Raw genomic sequence first — 17,384 nt, 5'->3', positions numbered from 1 at the left:
CATGCTACGAACGGCATATCAAGGTACTACAAAGGTGATGTCTGTCAAACTTCAAACTCTGCGTAGGAAGTTTGATAATTTTATTATGGAAGATGATGATGTTCTGGATGATTATGTGTCAAGAGTAATTGATGTTGTGAATCAAATTCGAAAATATGGTGAGAATTTAAGTGATCAAAGGGTAGTTGAGAAGATTCTTAGGAGTTTACCGAGGAAATATGGTCATGTAGTTGTAGCTATAGAAGAATCAAAAGATTTGAGTGTGTTAACAATTGATGAGTTGTAAGGCTCTCTTTACTCTCATGATGATAGGATGAAAAGGTATGATAATGCGTCTATTGAGAATGCCCTTTATAGTTGGTCGCAATACTCTCGTGGTGGAAAGGCACCAGCGAAACAAACTTCAATGACTAGTGTGGAGGAAATTCATCTCGTGAGAGAAGAAGAGGTAGGCCGGTGGCCGATTCAATGGACAGAACCAACGGTATAGAGATGACGATAAAGGAGAAAATAGTAGTCCAAAACAATATTACTATTGCAAAAGGTTCGGGTATATTGAGAGGTTTTGCAAGCTTAAAGAGAAGCAGGCTAACCTGACTCATGAAGATAGTGAAGAAGATGAGACAGAGAGCCTATTCGTTGCATGCTTTAGTGCTAAGGAGTGTTCTCCTGAGGTTTGGTACAGAGATAGTGGCTGTAGGAATCATATGACAAGTGAATTAAGTCTCTTCAGCAACTTAGATAAGTCGGTAACTAGCCGAATAACGCTTGGTGATGGAACTGTTCGTGTAGCAAAGGGAAAAGGTACTGTGCAGATGAATTCCCTAGGTCTTAATTGCATTCATAATGTTTTGTATGTTCCAGACTTAGATTCTAATTTGCTAAGTGTTAGGCAATTTATGGTGGATGGGTATTCACTTGTCTTTGAGGAATTCAATTGCTGCATTTTTAAGGATAAATCAAAAAAGCACCTGTTAGTGAGTGTTTCAATGGCAAAAAATAAGATTTTTCCTTATAATCTCACAATTGATGAAAAGCTTTCATTGAAGGCAGAATCATTTGATGAAAATTGGTTGTGGCATCATAGATATGGGCACTTAAGTTTTTGTAGTTTAAAACTCATGTCTTAAAAGAATTTAGTTGATGGTTTACCTCCAATAAAAAATGTTGGTGATGTGTGTGAGAGCTGTATATTTGGGAAACAACATCGAGATTCATTTCCAAAGGGCAAGGCAAGGAGAGCTTCCCAACTTGCTGAACTTATTCATGTTGATCTTTGCAGACCGATGAGAACACTTTCTCTCAATAACAATAGGTATTTTTTAGTCTTTGTTGATGACTACAGTAGAATGACATGGGTGTACTTTGTCAAAGAAAAATCAGAGGCTCTTTGAGGTTTCAAGAAGTTTAAAGTAAGTATTGAGAAACAAAGTGGCCAGCCTATAAAGACCTTGCAGATAGATCGTGGTGGAGAATTTCTCTCTACTGAATTCAACAAAATTTGTGAAGAATCTGGCAGTCAATGCCAGCTAACAGCAAGCTACACCCCTCAACAAAATGGAGTCACTAAGAGGAAGAATCAGAGTCTTTTTGAGATGGGAAAATACTTACTTAAAGCTAAAGATCTTCCAAAAAGTTTCTGGGCAAAAGCAATTCACACAGCAGTGTACATCCTCAACCGATATCCAATATAGCTCTAGAACAAAAGACACCATTTGAAGCTTGGCATAGGTGGAAACCTGAGGTAACTCATGTGAGAATTTTTGGTTACATTGCGTTTGGGCATATTCCATCTCAAAAGAAAGGAAAGTTAGATGATAATAGCACTAAATGTATCTTTGTTGGGTATAGCTCTAAAACTAAAGGATATCGATTGTATAATCCTTTATCTAAGAAGCTATTAATTAGTCGTGATGTTGTTTTTGATGAGAAAAACTCTTGGAATTAGAAGGAATTACAAGCAGGTTCAGAAGCATTACTTGAAGATGGTGAATGTCTCGACACTCATCCGAGTCAAGAAAATGGAGATGGAAGTTCTTACTCATCAGCACCAAGCAGTCCTTCAGTAATTCTAAATACCACTTCATCAAGCTCTTCTTCATCAGAATCACCACCTAGAAAATGGAGATCGTTGGCAGAAATTTATGCAAGCACTGAACAATGCCAATTCGCCCAAATTGAAGATCCAATCATCTTTGAAGAAGCAATCAAATCCAAGGAATGGCAAGATGCAATGGATAATGAAATGAAAGCCTTGAAAAAGAACAAGACGTGGGAATTAGTAGATCTTCCAAATGGAAAAGAAGCTGTTGGGTTAAAATATAGATTTTAAAAACTAAATTCTAGGCTGATGGTTCCATTCAAAAGCATAAAGAAAGTATGGTTGCACGAGGGTATATACAGCATGACGGGTTAGATTTCCAAGAAACTCTCACCGGTATCAAGATTTGACACCATACGTGTTATTCTGTTAATTGCAGCTCAATTAAGTTGGGAGGTTTATCAGTTTGATGTCAAGTCGGCCTTTTTAAATGGGATCTTAAAAGAATAAGTATATGTGCAGCAACCAAAAGGTTACGAGATTACAAATCAAGAAGAGAAAGTGTATAGGTTGAAAAAGGCTCTATATAGCTTAATGCAAGCGCCGCGAGCCTGGTATGGAAGAATTGATGGATATTTCAGCAATAATGGTTTTCAAAGAAGTCCAGTGAGCCAAGTCTATCTATGAAAAGTAAAGGTACTTCTGAGATTCTCATTATTTGCCTTTATGTTGATGATTTGATTTATACTAGCAATAGTAGTGCTTTGTTGAATGAGTTTAAAAAGCTGATGACAGACAAATTTGAAATGACTGATTTGGGGTTGATGAGTTTCTTTCTAGGGCTAGAAATTAAATATTGTGCAAAGGGTATTTTTATGTCTTAAGAAAAATATGTGAATGATCTTCTTGAAAAGTTCAACTTAAAGGACTGCAATCTCGTGAGTACTCCAATGTGCACCAATCAAAAATTTTGTTTAGATGATGGGGGAGAGAAAATTGATTGTTAATTGTTTCGAAGTCTGATTGAGAGTCTGTTGTATCTAACAAATAGTAGACCTGATATTTTGCAAGCAACAGATCTCTTGTCTAGATATATGTAGAGTCCAAGCAAGCATCACTTTGGAGCTGCCAAGCAAATCTTGCGCTATTTGAAGGGGACAAGCTCATTTGGAATATGGTATAAGTTCTCTAACAATCAAAGACTGTATGGTTTTTCAGATAGTGATTTGGGTGGTTGCATTGAAGATCGCAAGAGTACAACTAGTTACGTTTTTACTATGGGTAGCTGAGCTGTTTCATGAAGCTCAAAGAAGCAACCATCAACTACTTTATCATCTTTGGAGGCTGAATATATGGCTGTTATTGCTGCTGCGTGTCAAGCTATCTGGATACGAAGAATTCTTGATGATTTAAAGCAAACACAAGTAGAGGCAACTACCATCTATTGTGATAATCAGTCAACAATTGCAATGACAAAAAACCCTGTTTATCACAGTAGAACAAGACACATTGAAACACGTTATCATTTCATATGAGAGCTGGTTTCAAAGGGAGATATCAAGTTGGAGCACTGTTGCACTGAAGTGCAAGTTGCTGATTTGTTCACAAAGCCACTTCCACCAAAGAAGTTCATGTATTGGAGAGAATTGTTGGGTGTTGGAGAGTTTCTACCTTAAGGGGGAGTGTTAAAGGGTAATGTAGAAATTATTTGTTACTGATTGAATAAGTTAGTCGTTGAGTCAGTCAAATATGTTTTAAAAACAGACTTAGTCTTTGTTTAATGCCAGTAGTGTTCCTTCTATTTAGGAGATTTATCAAGATACTATTAGAGTCCTAATATATCTTTAAGTTGTTAGCTATCTCGGTATTTAAAGTACTCTTCATGGAATAAAGGCTGAATGTCACTGTTTTCAATTTCTCTGAATTCCTATTACTTCCGCTTCAGTCCGTTGTTCTATTTTTTTTCAGTAGCAGCGTTTTATCAACAGTTAGGTGGGTGAAGTTGCAATGAAGATTGATATCAGTAAGGCCTACGACAAGGTGGATTGGAACTACTTGTGGTACATTTTGCTGAAATTAGGGTTTGTTGCGAGATGGGTTTAATAGATAATGCTTTGTGAGACCTTTGTTCAGTATTCAGTTTTGCTTAATGATGGAGAGTTTGGCTCGATTATGTCAAAGGGCGGATTCTACAAGGAGACCCGTTTTCACCTTATTTCTATATCCTATGTGATGGAGGGCTATCTTTCTTGTTCCGAAAGGCAAAAGATTATGGTGATTTACATGGGATTTCTGTGAGTAAGGGAGATATTTCGGTTACTCACTTGCTTTTCATTGACGATCATTTTTTTCTTTATCCGTGCTAGAGAAAGTGAGTGCAGGACCATGCGACATATTTTGCATACTTATGAAAAGGCTTTGGGTTAAACAGTTAATTATCAGAAGTTAGGGGTCATGTTTAGTTCTAACAAAAAGCTAGTTGATAAGCATGTGGCTTTTTCTTTACTAGGGTGGAGGTGCCTATCTCTTAGGGTTCTTATTTGGGGCTCCCCTCCCTTGTTGGTAGGAATAAGAGGCAAATCTTTCGTTTTATTCGTGAGAGACTTGCAAATGCATATTTAGCTGGAAGAATAGATTATTATCGAGACTGAGTAAGGAGGTAGTGCTCAAAACTATTGCTCAGGCAAGAACTTTTTATTGCATGAGTGTCTTTATGATTCCTACCAGTATGTGTGATGAGCTGCAATGTATGATGAACTCGTTCTGGTAGGGTTCGGGCTCTAGTACTAGTAGAGGAATGCTGTGGGCATCTTAAGACTAGCTATGTATGTCTAAGAAGTTTGGGGGCATGGGTTTTTGGAATCCCTATAGTTTCAACTTGGCAATGCTTGGAAAGTAAAGGTAGTGTTTCGTGCTTAACCTGGATTTTCTTCTCTGTCGCATTTTCAAAGCCAGATATTTTCCCGAGTGCAGGTTCCTTGAATCTGTAGATGGTAATAAGCCTTTGTTTGTTTGGAGGAGCATACATGCGGCCAAGCTGCTGTTGTTGAAAGGGATTTGGTGAAGGTTTTGGTACGGGTCATAGCATTAGAGTTCTCTCGAACCCTTTGCTTCCGAATGAAACAAATTTTTATGTCGAGTCGATTCGATTCTGTTTGATGGCATGGATGATCTTTGGGTGAGTGATCTTTTAAACACTTGGGGTGACAGTTGGGATGTTAAGCTGGTAGAAGGTAATTTGGCTCCGTATGATGCTAAAAGAATCTTGCAACTTCCTATTGCGCAAATAAGCTGACTGATCAGTTTCTGTGGCACTACACACGTTCAAGGATTTATGAAGTTAAATAGGGTTATGCGTTGGTAGTTAACTCTATGTCCACAGTTATGGGGCTAAAGGTGGAGGGTCCTTGGTCCTTATTGTGGAATGTGGATGTCCCTCTCAAGGTTAAGGATTTTTTGTGGAGATGTTTGCGTCGATTCATCCTTTGCAAAGGACGCTTAGCCGAGAGGGGTTTCCCTATTGACTCATTATGTCCTCGTTGTGGAGGAGTTGAAAGCATCGAAAGTATCTTACTTAAATGTCCTATAATGCTAGATGCGTGGAGGGTTCTTGGACCTGTAGAGACTGCCTCGAATGATGTATTTTTACGTTCTGTTCTCTCCATGGTCAGTGTCCTGACTAAGTGCCGTATTATGACAGTTACGTGGAGTTTGTAGTTGTATCGCAATTTCTTTGTTTGGCAGGCTGCAGATGTCACCTCCTTCACTATTGTTTCGGTGGCCGACCATTTCTTGAAGGACGGGAAGGAAGCCCGCAACGTTTTAGCTGGGGTGCAACAGGCTACTGCTAGGACGATTGTTCACGATTGTTCACGACCAACACTAGATTCAGCCAGCCAGAAACTTTATAAATGCAAGCGCATGCTGAGCAAGATGCTTTCTCTTTTGCGGCTGTTATTCAGGATCACGCAGGTGCTTTTATCTAAGGTTCTTCAAGTTTATGTCCCTTTATTTTGGAGCCACGCATAGCCGAGTTGCTGGGCATTGATGAGGTTCTTGGCTGGCTTAAGTCTGAATAGTTTGACCATTTTCTTATTTAATCAGATTGTAAATATGTTATTATAGCTCTTACTTCATCGACCATGGATTATACTATTGTTCAAGATTGTATGTCGTTGAAATAGTCTGTTCGACATTTGTCCTTTCATTGGACTCGATGAGCTACTAATAAGGCAGTTCATGAGTTTGTTCGGGTAACTTTATTATATGCTAATCATCAAACGTGGCATAATCTTATCCATTTTTTTTTTGGTCTTTTTTTAAATATGGATTGCCCTTTTATCTTCTTCCACAACCGCTAGAAGGACATACGATTGAGTATATTGGATAAATTTATTGGAATTTAAGCATTCTTTGGGATTTTGGCTATGACTACTTTTTTACTTTTTCCCGTATCTATTTATAAATAGTTTTCCTTTTAAAATAAAATTGAAATGAAATTCGTTATAAATAATAAAGGATTGATGATAATGTTATATTTGATTTTAAAATTTTAAATTTGATAGATTATTTATAGATAATTAAAAAATTATTTTAAAATTTGAAATACAATTGATTATGAATATTTATAAAATTAAGATAAAATTTAATACTTTTCAAATTTCAAATTTAATATTTTTTAAAATTCGAGATATTTTAACATAATAAAAAATAAATGGTATTATATTTTAAATTTAAAAATTTAATTGAAGGCAAAATGGATAAAATATTGAAATGTAAAATTTAAAAGTTGGATGTCGTGTGTTTTCTATTTTAAAAATTTTAATGTTAAATGAACAAATAAATATAATTTTCGTGTCTTCTATGTTGTTAAATGGAAATGTCCACATAGAAACCCAAATCAACATCATTTGTTGTATCCTTTTCAATAGTTTACAGCATCATTTGTTGTATCCCTTTTCAATAGTTTAACGGTACACCATCTTTTTTTTCTCCTAAATTTTAGTATTTTCAGTTAGATTTGATTTTTTAAAGAAAAAAATATTGAAATTCAGGAGAAAAAAAGCTGATATGCCACTAAACTATTGGAATGAGATGCAAATGACGTGACATTTGAATTTCATACAATCCCTTCACCTATCAATATATATTAGATACCTACTATCCATGTTGTAAAACTAAAAAAAAAAAACAAGGAAAACAAATTACAGTTTAATGGTTAGTCTGGTAATATGTTACTTTTAATATTCAAAGCAAAGTAGTACCAGGATTATTTCTTTAAAATAAAATATAATAAAAAAATTACCATAATTGTACTAAAATATTATTATAAGATTTAGGCTTAGTTTGGATGGGCGGTGTGTTTACCTCCGGTGAGGTTAAAAACAGTGGTGGCGGTGAGATTAGTTACTGTAGCGGTGAGATTGGATACTGTAGCAGTGAGATTAGAAACAATGGTGGAGTGTGTGTTTGGATTCAAACGCAGCTGTAGCGTTGAGGTGAGAATAAAAAATGACTATTAAGGACATCAGATTAGAATTGATATATAATAGAAGTTTTTTAAATTATTTTACTTTTTTAAAATTATTAAAATATGTGAATTTATAAATTCATTTAATAAAATATTAAAACGTATCTTCTAATATTTTAATGAATTATATAATTAATTTAAATTATTTATTAGATAAAATGATAATTATTTTAATTTTTATAGTTAAATATTTTTATAACAATGATAAATATTATTTTCACAAATAGTAACATTATACTTGGATCAAATTTTGAAGTATCTAAACGGATGATTTTAATAAAAAAATAGTAACATAAGACATAACAAGTTTCATTACTACTAGAAATTAGGTTATGATACAAAATATTTTTACAAATATGGATTCATTAAACTAGTTGCAATGGTTTCCCTTAACATCGTGATTTCAAGGTCACTTTCTCTGTTAGAAGAACTCGACTTACCTCCGTCAAACTGGCTTGAAGAGACTGGCATGCGGGTGTATTCTCAAATTCTCGAAAATCCTCATCATTTGACCAAGCATGTCTTCGAATGTAATTATGCAAAACCATTGTTGCAATAACTATTAAAACTTGCTTGTTGAATGAATAACTTGGAATATCTCTTAATATTGGCCATTTTTTTTCCACACTCCAAATGTTCGTTCAATCACAGAGCGTAACGAAGAATGGGCATGATTAAAGATTTCTTTTTTTCCAGATACTTGATGATTACCTCGACGAAAATCAGGTAAATGATATCATTCCCCCTATATGGACCTAGAAAACCTGCCATTTGTGGATATCCTAAATCCACAAGATAATATTTTCCTACAAAAAAGTAAAACATAATATCAAATTTAAAAATAAATTAAAAATTTTAATATTTTTTATGTAAAAATTAATTAAAAAATTAAAGTTCAACCTGGTGGAGGGTGTGGAAACTTTAACTCTTGTTTTCTAAGTGCTTGCAAAAAAAATTCTACTATCATGTGCTGTTCCTTCCCAACTAGGAAATGCAAAAATAAAGCACATGTTGAAGTCACAAACTGGCATAATATTTTGAATTGGTTCACCTTTCCGTCCGGTATAAGGTATTTCACAAGAAGGCGAAATGCATGCTTTTATGTGTGTTCCATCTATGGCCCCAATACAATCCTTTAAAATAAATACAAGTAATGAGATAAAAGTTAGAAATAATTTATATTTTAAAAATATAAAGATTGTGTAAATTTTACCTTAAAGTGAGGCCAATATCTTGTATCATGTCGAATATGGTTCGGTACTTCCTCGAATTGACCTTCAGTGGGTTTAATCGTGTTTATTCTCATTCGACCAAATATATGCAATATATCAGTAAAAATTCTACTAACAGTTTCCCCAGATCGTTGAAATCGTTCTTTTGCATTTGAATTTGATTCTCTATTTCCAAGAATGTACAATGATAATGCTAACTTCTCCATTGCCGATACTTTCCCATTCTTTAAGCCATAATTTGTTTGCAAATTATGCAACAAGCTGTGAAATATATTTTTTGGCATCCTAAAACTATTTATGCAACGATCATCGTGCCCATTTAATACTTCGTCCACCCATATTTGACCTGTATAATTTGAATTCATACGCGGTTGTATAGTGAAATAAGTTTCATGGTGTACCAATACACTGCTTAACACATATTCTTCCTCTTCATGATAATTGTTGTGCTCAAATTGGGTAACAATTGTGGCTATTCTTCGTTGAGCTTTTTCACTTAATTCAGGGGTATCATAATTCATATCAAAACTATTATACATATTGTTAAATTCATCCATAACCTGAAAAAGTAATCAAATGAAAATAAATTAATATTTCGTGACATTCTATACAACACAGAAACTTGATTAAAAGCATAGCATAAAAATACCAAACATAAAAAGTATCATACATTAGTTTTACATATAAAAAAGTAGTATAGTTATATTACAATAATAATTCTAAGGAGCTTATGGTGGAGGTGGTTGATGGTACGGTTGGAAGGGAAATGAGGATGTTGCTACCAAGGATGAAAATGATGCAATTGGATTTTGTTCAGCATACTCACATCGAAGCCACCAAACCCTATCATCTGGATCTAAGTTCAAAAACACTTCTCGTTTCACCGGTATTTGGAACATTTTGGTGGCAAAATAGTATAGTTCATCTTTTTTTGGAATTTCATCTCCCAAAGCACGCAAAGCATCCATTGCATTTGAAATAGTATATTGAGAGTGAGGAAAAATAATTTCAGTCACTGACTTCCTTGGACTAGCCATACTCTCACACAATTTCTCGATCTGAGTAGTTAATGTAATTCTTGATGATTTTCTACTTGAACTTGATTTTTTTCCTTTACCGTGTACAGCCCCAAGTGTTTGCTTTCTTCGATTAGGGATTTCATGAGAAGGTTTTGATGGTACCTCATCAGGAGGAATACCTTCATTCTCGTTACTATGTTTATCTGAATCACCAAATTCCTCATTAGGTGCATCATCTCCCATAGGAATCCCACTTGGAAGAACACCAGACGAAGGTGCCCATGCATTTTCTCCAGTGGCTACAATGCCACCAAACATTTGCCACATTAACTCATTCAATCGTGGTTCAATTCCTTTCTTCTTAAATCCTTTAAAATCAGGATTTTCCTACATAACATGTTAAATTTAAATGTTATACTAAGATTTTTATAATTGTAAATTATTAATTTCAATAAACTTTATGCATTAAAATAATGATAAAGTTAACACTAACCTGTATTTTTGCAGCCCACCATTCTTCGGTAGCATCGACCGTCTTTTTAGATGGACACCATCCAATACCTGTAGATTCCTTAAGCAACTCTCTCCATAACCTCCATTCCTTTTTTAAAGTATCCCACTTAGTTTTCAATTGAAGTTTTCCATAAATTTTTTGTGTTTTTGCTTGAAAAAGAGCAACCACATTTTCCAATCCTTTTGAGTTTAGATGAGTTGTCGGTCTATTACCAGCATTGACTTCATTCACGCAAAGCTTACAAAATATCAACGTCAGCTCATCATCCCAAACAACTTTTGTTGCTAAGGTACTATCTCCCTCAACAAAATTCCGTGTCTTTACCATCTATTATTATTATTTTGATTTAAAATGTCAACCGACATAAAACCATAAATATATAATTAGATATAATAATATAGTTTCATAAAAAAATAAGATAACACATCACGAATGGATGAAAGCCATAATATGAACACTAAAGAAAAAATTCTCAAAGATCCTAGATAATAATTAGTATATGTGGCCTTACTACCTCTTCTTCATCAAAACTACTTTTTAAAGATTAATGTTACAATAATCTCATCTTCAACTTTATCAAAATTCATCTAATTCATAATAAATACATGAATTTGAAATGTTAATTTTGCTTTAAAATCTTGATTTTAAGTAAGTAATTTTACGATAAGGTTTAAAAATATTATTCAAATAATTTTCAAGATTAAGTTATGAAAAATTAAAATAGAAGAGCTTTTTCTATTTATAAAATAAAAGTGAGATAGAAGAAATCAAATATAATGAATAACAATTAAGTTATATTTCATCATTAAGAGGAGAGTTGGATAACATTCACAAAATCATTAATACATCTATTATTAATGTTTGTGGTTTACCTAGATGACTTCTTTTGCATTTTAAAATGAGGTAGGATGGATAATTTTTTAAATTCATATTTAATATATATGAATATCAATTAAATAAATTTTAAATATAGAATATTTATAATGTATCATCCAAACACCGAAAAGAAGCATCCTAATATTATTTACTAATTAGAAAATAACATGAATGCTATTTTTTATTTTAATATTTATATATTATACTTATATTTATAATAGTATGTCTTTAAAGTTCCCATTAGTTTTGGACTGAATTAATTGAGCTTTACCAAACATTTAATGCAGGGGCCTTTCTTTCCTTTTACAAACAGTTGGTTAAATTCTTCTAAATTCTATTGGTAACCTTGTATTATTCATAATTATTCATGGTTCCCTACTAATGTACATTTTAGGTAATAAACTAACAATACGGTGGAAAGGGGAGAGGAGGCTTTTAGTAGTTTTGACTTTTGAGTGTCAACCTTGGCAATTGAATTGAGTTTTGGTCGGTGGAAGGATTTGGATGCATACCGTTGATGATGAAACGCATTCATTTTTCAGGATTTTAGTGCTGAAAGAATTTAGTATAAAGGATTTTAGGTGTTGTTTGGAGGATGCCCGAGAGTTATTTGATAAAATGCCTGAGAAAGGTTGCTTGTCGAATGAGTTTAGTTTTGGGATTTTGGTTCGTGGGTATTGTAGGTTTGGCCTTGCTAATAAAGGGTTGGAGCTTTTGGGTGAGATGAGAAGTTCAGGGATTTTTCCTAACAAAGTTGTGTATAATACATTGATTTCAAGTTTTTATAAGGAAGGTAAAACTGGTGATGTTGAAAAATTGGTGGAAAGAATGAGAGAAGATGGTGTAAGGGATGTTCATAATTAAACCCTATAAACTTTGAAGAATTAAACAGTCACTTGCTTATTTTCCATATTCATAATTAATATTCTCACATTATTGTGCATACATATTTCTTTCTCTGCTTATTATTTATTTTACTTTTTGGTGCTGCTAACATGCAAGCAGCAGCCTCTAATGTTTTACTAACTTTATCTCTGGTAAGCATATATATATCTTATAAGCCATGCAAGTATAGACATATATATATTTATATATGGTTTATAAACAGTTGAAAGCCTAGTTGTTGATTATGATGAATGTAAGGAACTTAGGTTTCAGTACTGGACTCCTTTTTAACTGTTTTATTGCAGGAAAGGTTTATTTTTGTATTATATATGTTTCTTAAAACTCTACATATAGTTTTCATCCCTTCTCTCATCTACTTTGGATATATTTGTTCAATTCAATAACTAGATAGATGGAGTAGTTGCCTTTTGATTTGAGCTTTTATTTTTTAAACACTTATCAAGAATATAAAAAAAATGAGCAAGGGATGTGGAAGCAAAGGCCTTGGTTGAGTGCATGGAGAAAAATGGTGATTTGAGGAATTTAGATTGTTATAATATTTGGTTGTTAGGGTTGCTAAGAAATGCAAAGTTAGTAGAGGCTCAGTTGGTACTTAAAGATATGGTAGATAAAGGTGTAGAACCTAATATTTACTCGTATAACATTGTGATGGATGGTCTATGCAAGAATGAGATGCTTTCTGATGCGAGAATGGTGATGGGTTTTATTGTAAGGAGTGGTCTTTCCCTTGATACAGTAACTTATAGCACTTTACTGCACGGCTACTTGTCGTAAAGGGAAGTTATCTGAAGCAAATGCTATTCTAAATGAGATGATAAGAAATGGTTGTGTCCCTAATACTTATACTTGTAATATTTTGCTGTATAGCCTATGGAAAGAGGGTAAAATATTGGAGGCAGAAGAGTTATTGCAAAATATGAATGAAAAAGGCTATGGTGTGGATCTTGTGACTGCAATATTGTAATTGATGGTTTGTGTAAAAGTAGGAAATTGGACAAAGCTATGGAAATTGCACATGAGATGTGGACACATGGAAGTCTTGCTCTAGGTAACCTTGGGAACTCATTTATTGGCCTAGTTGGTGATGTTAGTCGTAGCATGAGATGTATTCTGATAGTTACATATTCTATCATAATTAGTGCTCTATGCAAAGCGGAAAGATAGATGAAGCTAAAAGAAATTCGAGAGATGATGGGTAAAACTTGCAACCCGATGCGGTTATTTTGATACTTTCATCCATATTTTCTGTAAAGAAGGAAAGATTTCATCTGCATTTCGAGTTCTCAAGGACATGGAGAAAAAAAGATGTAATAAGAGCGTACATACTTATAATTCACTGATACTTGGCTTAGGAAGTAAAAATAAAATATTTGAAATTTATGGACTTGTCGATGAGATGAGAGAAAGAGGGATTATTCCTAATGTTTGCATATACAATAACATTATTCAATCTTTGCAAAAATGGGAAAATCCAGGACACTACTTCTATCTTGGATAACATGCTGCAAATGGGTATAAATCCTAAGATTTCTACCTTCAGGATGTTAACAGAAGCTTTCTGCAAGGCAAGTGATTTTGGAGTAGCAAAGTAGTTATTCGAGATTGGTCTATATGTGGCCACAAAGAGTTTACATACAGTTTCTAGTACCCTCACGCACAAACAAATGAACCCAGATAGTTATTATTTTCTTAGCTAAGAACAAGATGAGAAGGAAAAATAGACACTACTTTGATACAATTCAAACACATATATAGAGTGGAAAAAGAAGGGTTTTGACTTACCAAGTGATCAAAGTTGAGAATAAGATTGATAGGATGAGTCGAAAAATAGATTTTCTTTGAGTCTGCTTGTTATTGTTGGTGTGTTTTTTTCGGGAGAAATGGGAAAGGTGGAGAGTGGGAAAGCAGGAGTTGAAGAGCGGATGAGGTTTTCAGTAGAATTTGGCTGCCAAATCTGAAGAAAAATAAGAATGGGAAAGAAATTAGTTTAACTTTCAAGGATAAAATGGTAAAATAATAAATAAAAGTAATGGTATTTTTGTCTGTTAAAAATACCAATATCTCAGTTAATTTCAATTGCTGCTTTCTTCTCTAGTTGATTTGGGCTTGACCAGCGTGGTGGAGATTGCTTCTCACTGGACTGGCATGCTGAACCAAAGGGCTGACCAGTGAGGTTGGTACCATATTTTCCCCCCAACTGCACCTCACTGGCATGCAAAGCCAAACCAAAAGAAGCCTTAGATTAATAGCGTTCATGGTAACATCGGAAGATGCTTTGGCCGAGTGGTTAAGGCGTGTTCCTGCTAAGTACATGGGTCTTCCCTGCGAGAATTCGAATCTTTCAGGCGTTGAAACAATTTTTTGTCAATTGTATTATCCAATATTACCAAAATGGCCTTCCCCTCTGATTGCAAACTGGAAACAAGCTTATTTGTTTGAGAACGTAATTAAACATGATTTCTTTTCTTTTAACTATACAAAGAGGTAAAATAATGTCATATGTAATATATTTTTTTATTACATTTTATGAAATGTGAATTATTTTTATCAATTTTATTTATAAGATTGAATAACTTCTCTATTTAATATTAACATATTTTCATCCTTCGAAAACACTTTTTAAAGAGAAACATCTTATCTACTTTCATAAGATCCTCACTTACTTTTTGGACACACACTATTTGACTTAATAACCACATGAGCACATATGGACCTATTTATTAACTATTACTTTTAGTCTCAACAATTACGTCACATTTGAAGTGATTAAAAAAAGTTACATCGTCACCTTATCTAGATTTATGACAACAAACCACTTGACCACTTGCCCACTTGCCCTCTACTTGCCTATGGAAGGTGACACATAGCAGCTCAAGATTATACCTAAGTATATATGAACCCTTAGTTCTGACTAAAGAAAGGTCTCTTTCACTGTGACTCTCTTTTCTCCCTTCTTTGATATCCGATTCAATCATCACCATAACTTAAACACTAGTTTCAACCTATCTAATCACTAATCAGGCTCATTTACTAAGAAAAGAAACATATAATATTAATATTATTAATAAATAATAACTCAACCGATAATCCAAAACCTAAATATTGAGCTAAAAAAGAAGAGAACAAGATATCACCTCGATGGCCGGTGGTAGTAGGGACGGTGGAAGAAGCAGATTCGGAAACAAAACAAATAGCAACCATGGCTGAAGGCTAAGGCAGACATGGCACAAAAAGTGGAAGGCTAAGGGTAAAGGAGTGGGGAGAAAAGATTATATGAATTGTATTTCTTACCTATTATTTTCTTTGAATTTTTTAAAACTTCTATCATATTATCAAAATTATTATTCATTGGTTCATTCACAAGTAAGGGATACAAATTGACTTCGTATTCATCTGTTGGATGTCCTAATTCACGTCCAAACTAATAAAAAGTGAACCAAACCATTGCTCTGGTTCTCTCCAAGCTATCCGCCGAGATGTAGAATTGGGTAAAAAAGTTAATTAGCAAAATATAAGCATTAAAAAATTTAAAATTTTGAAAATTATTTTCAAAATGTTAGCATTGTAATTGTTTGAGAAAAAAAATTAGGTTATTGGAATTTTATAAATTTAAAAATAATTATAAAAGATGGATAATTTTATTGAAAATAAATAATATAAAATATTCAATATGAATATCATTATATTTGTAAAATTTATAAATATTTTTAATAATTTAAAATTTTAAAAATATATATTAGGATTAAATAAAAATAATTTTGAAGGTTTAAGTTTTTTTATAGCGGGATCATGCGTATTAAATGAAATAAAAGTACGAGAAATTTAAAAAATAACCTTTTAAGAGAAATTTTAAAAGGATATTGAGCTACTAAAATCCCATTACTCACAAATTTTAAATTCTCCTATAGATTTATCCTCGACAAATAAATTCAAATTTAAAATTTTAAAAGCCTTGATTCATTTATAGTATTGTCTTTCATCAAGGCTTTATAACCATCATTTCACCAATTCTCTTTGATCACTTGCATATTTAACATTCACATATTATACTTAATGTTCAATATTCAAATTATACTTTCATGCAACATATTTCTCTTTTCCATTTCTTCGCTTTCTATTTTTACCAATAATAGTTTTATGGTTTCAATTTCATTATATTTACTCTTTCATGACATTTAATCACTTTGATCTTATATCGCCAAATTTTCACTTTATACCATGGGCTTAAAAATTCTCATACCAGTTCGTTAACTCGTTTCCACTTAACTTAAGTCAAGTTTTATTGATAATAAAAAAATCAAATTAATTATCCATTTTTCTACACTTAACCCATGGTTTCAATCTTTCAACACATATTTTACTTTAGCTGTTTATTACCTTCATTAATCATAATAATAATAAAGGAAAAGTTAGAAATTCGAAGGATATTTACCTCTTGGATGCACTAAGGCTTACAATCAAGCTTCGCTACCCTTTCTTAGAACTTGAATCCATTAATCCTTTGCCTACAACCTTTTTATTCACCAAATTTCTCTTTTCTTGATACAAAAATAAAAACAAAATATCAATACGCATTCTCAAACAACTTTTTCTTACTAAATATCTCAAATAAGCAAGTCGGAGATGAAGAAAACATGATTTCTTACTTTGATTGAAGGTTTCTCTCATTAACCCAAGCTTTCTCTCATTAGCCATAAAAAAACCCTTATTTGAAAGAATGAATTTGATGGAGAAATCAAGTTTAGAAAAGGATTTTCTACTTGTTTTTAGTGAGAATTCAAATATTTGAGTGAGATTTAAGCTTGGATTCGAAGAAAAATGAAAAGGAAACAAACGAGAGAAGCTCTCTCTTCCATCTCATAGTGGATAACAAAGAGCGAGGAATGAAGAGCAAAAGAATGCTCTCTTTCAACAAGAAGTGTGGTCCACATTTAATTTTTGGTTTCTATCTTGATCCAATCACTAAGATTAACCCCAACAATGTATTATCTCATCACTGTAATATCCAAACCATGATTATGTGTCCCTTTTTGTGGAAAATTACATATTAGCCCCTTATCACTTATTACTTTTCTTCATTCCCGTTCATTGCACTTAACACATCAAAATTTCCATAATTTGTACTTATCATCCATAATTATAAATTATTGATGCAAAAAAAATTCATTTGAGCCCTTTTTTGACAAAAAGGAAAAATTACATTTGGTCCTTGTACTTTTCACTTTCATTCAATTTAGTCCAACTGAGACTCACTTGATATTATTCA

At 33.1% G+C, this 17,384-nt stretch overlaps 2 protein-coding genes and 1 pseudogene across 2 annotated transcripts; 2 read left to right on the top strand and 1 right to left on the bottom strand.

The window, feature by feature from the left end:
* The first annotated feature begins 5,413 nt into the window (after window positions 1–5,413).
* LOC105794246 (uncharacterized) lies at window positions 5,414–6,341 on the top strand. The gene is made up of 2 exons (XM_012623328.2): window positions 5,414–5,707; window positions 5,786–6,341. The coding sequence occupies exons 1-2, from the start codon at window positions 5,414–5,416 to the stop codon at window positions 6,068–6,070; spliced, it is 579 nt and encodes a 192-aa protein (XP_012478782.1). The 3' UTR covers window positions 6,071–6,341.
* A 2,193-nt stretch (window positions 6,342–8,534) lies between these two features.
* LOC105794253 (L10-interacting MYB domain-containing protein-like) lies at window positions 8,535–10,663 on the bottom strand. Its single transcript, XM_012623338.2, has 4 exons — window positions 10,316–10,663; window positions 9,586–10,209; window positions 8,785–9,027; window positions 8,535–8,555 (listed from the first exon to the last, which is right to left on the bottom strand). The coding sequence occupies exons 1-4, from the start codon at window positions 10,661–10,663 to the stop codon at window positions 8,535–8,537; spliced, it is 1,236 nt and encodes a 411-aa protein (XP_012478792.2).
* A 1,167-nt stretch (window positions 10,664–11,830) lies between these two features.
* LOC105762381 (pentatricopeptide repeat-containing protein At2g17140-like) lies at window positions 11,831–13,763 on the top strand (annotated as a pseudogene).
* The last annotated feature ends 3,621 nt before the right edge of the window (window positions 13,764–17,384 follow it).

The sequence above is a fragment of the Gossypium raimondii genome, chromosome 7, assembly GCF_025698545.1.
Source record: "Gossypium raimondii isolate GPD5lz chromosome 7, ASM2569854v1, whole genome shotgun sequence".
Taxonomy (NCBI): Eukaryota; Viridiplantae; Streptophyta; class Magnoliopsida; order Malvales; family Malvaceae; genus Gossypium; species Gossypium raimondii.
This window is presented reverse-complemented; position numbering and strand designations above follow the sequence as displayed.

What these genes read in the sequence shown, in the direction of transcription:
- LOC105794246 (XM_012623328.2), top strand. Translation starts at nt 5,414, where the DNA reads ATGTCCACAGTTATGGGGCTAAAGGTGGAGGGTCCTTGGTCCTTATTG. An exon ending in TACGTTCTGTTCTCTCCATG is followed by an intron (nt 5,708 to 5,785) that starts GTCAGTGTCCTG and finishes TTTGTTTGGCAG; the next exon opens with GCTGCAGATGTCACCTCCTT.
- LOC105794253 (XM_012623338.2), bottom strand. Translation starts at nt 10,663, where the DNA reads ATGGTAAAGACACGGAATTTTGTTGAGGGAGATAGTACCTTAGCAACA. An exon ending in TTGCATCATTTTCATCCTTG is followed by an intron (nt 9,028 to 9,585) that starts GTAGCAACATCC and finishes TATGGCTTAAAG; the next exon opens with AATGGGAAAGTATCGGCAAT. An exon ending in GATATTGGCCTCACTTTAAG is followed by an intron (nt 8,556 to 8,784) that starts GTAAAATTTACA and finishes TGCATTTCCTAG; the next exon opens with TTGGGAAGGAACAGCACATG.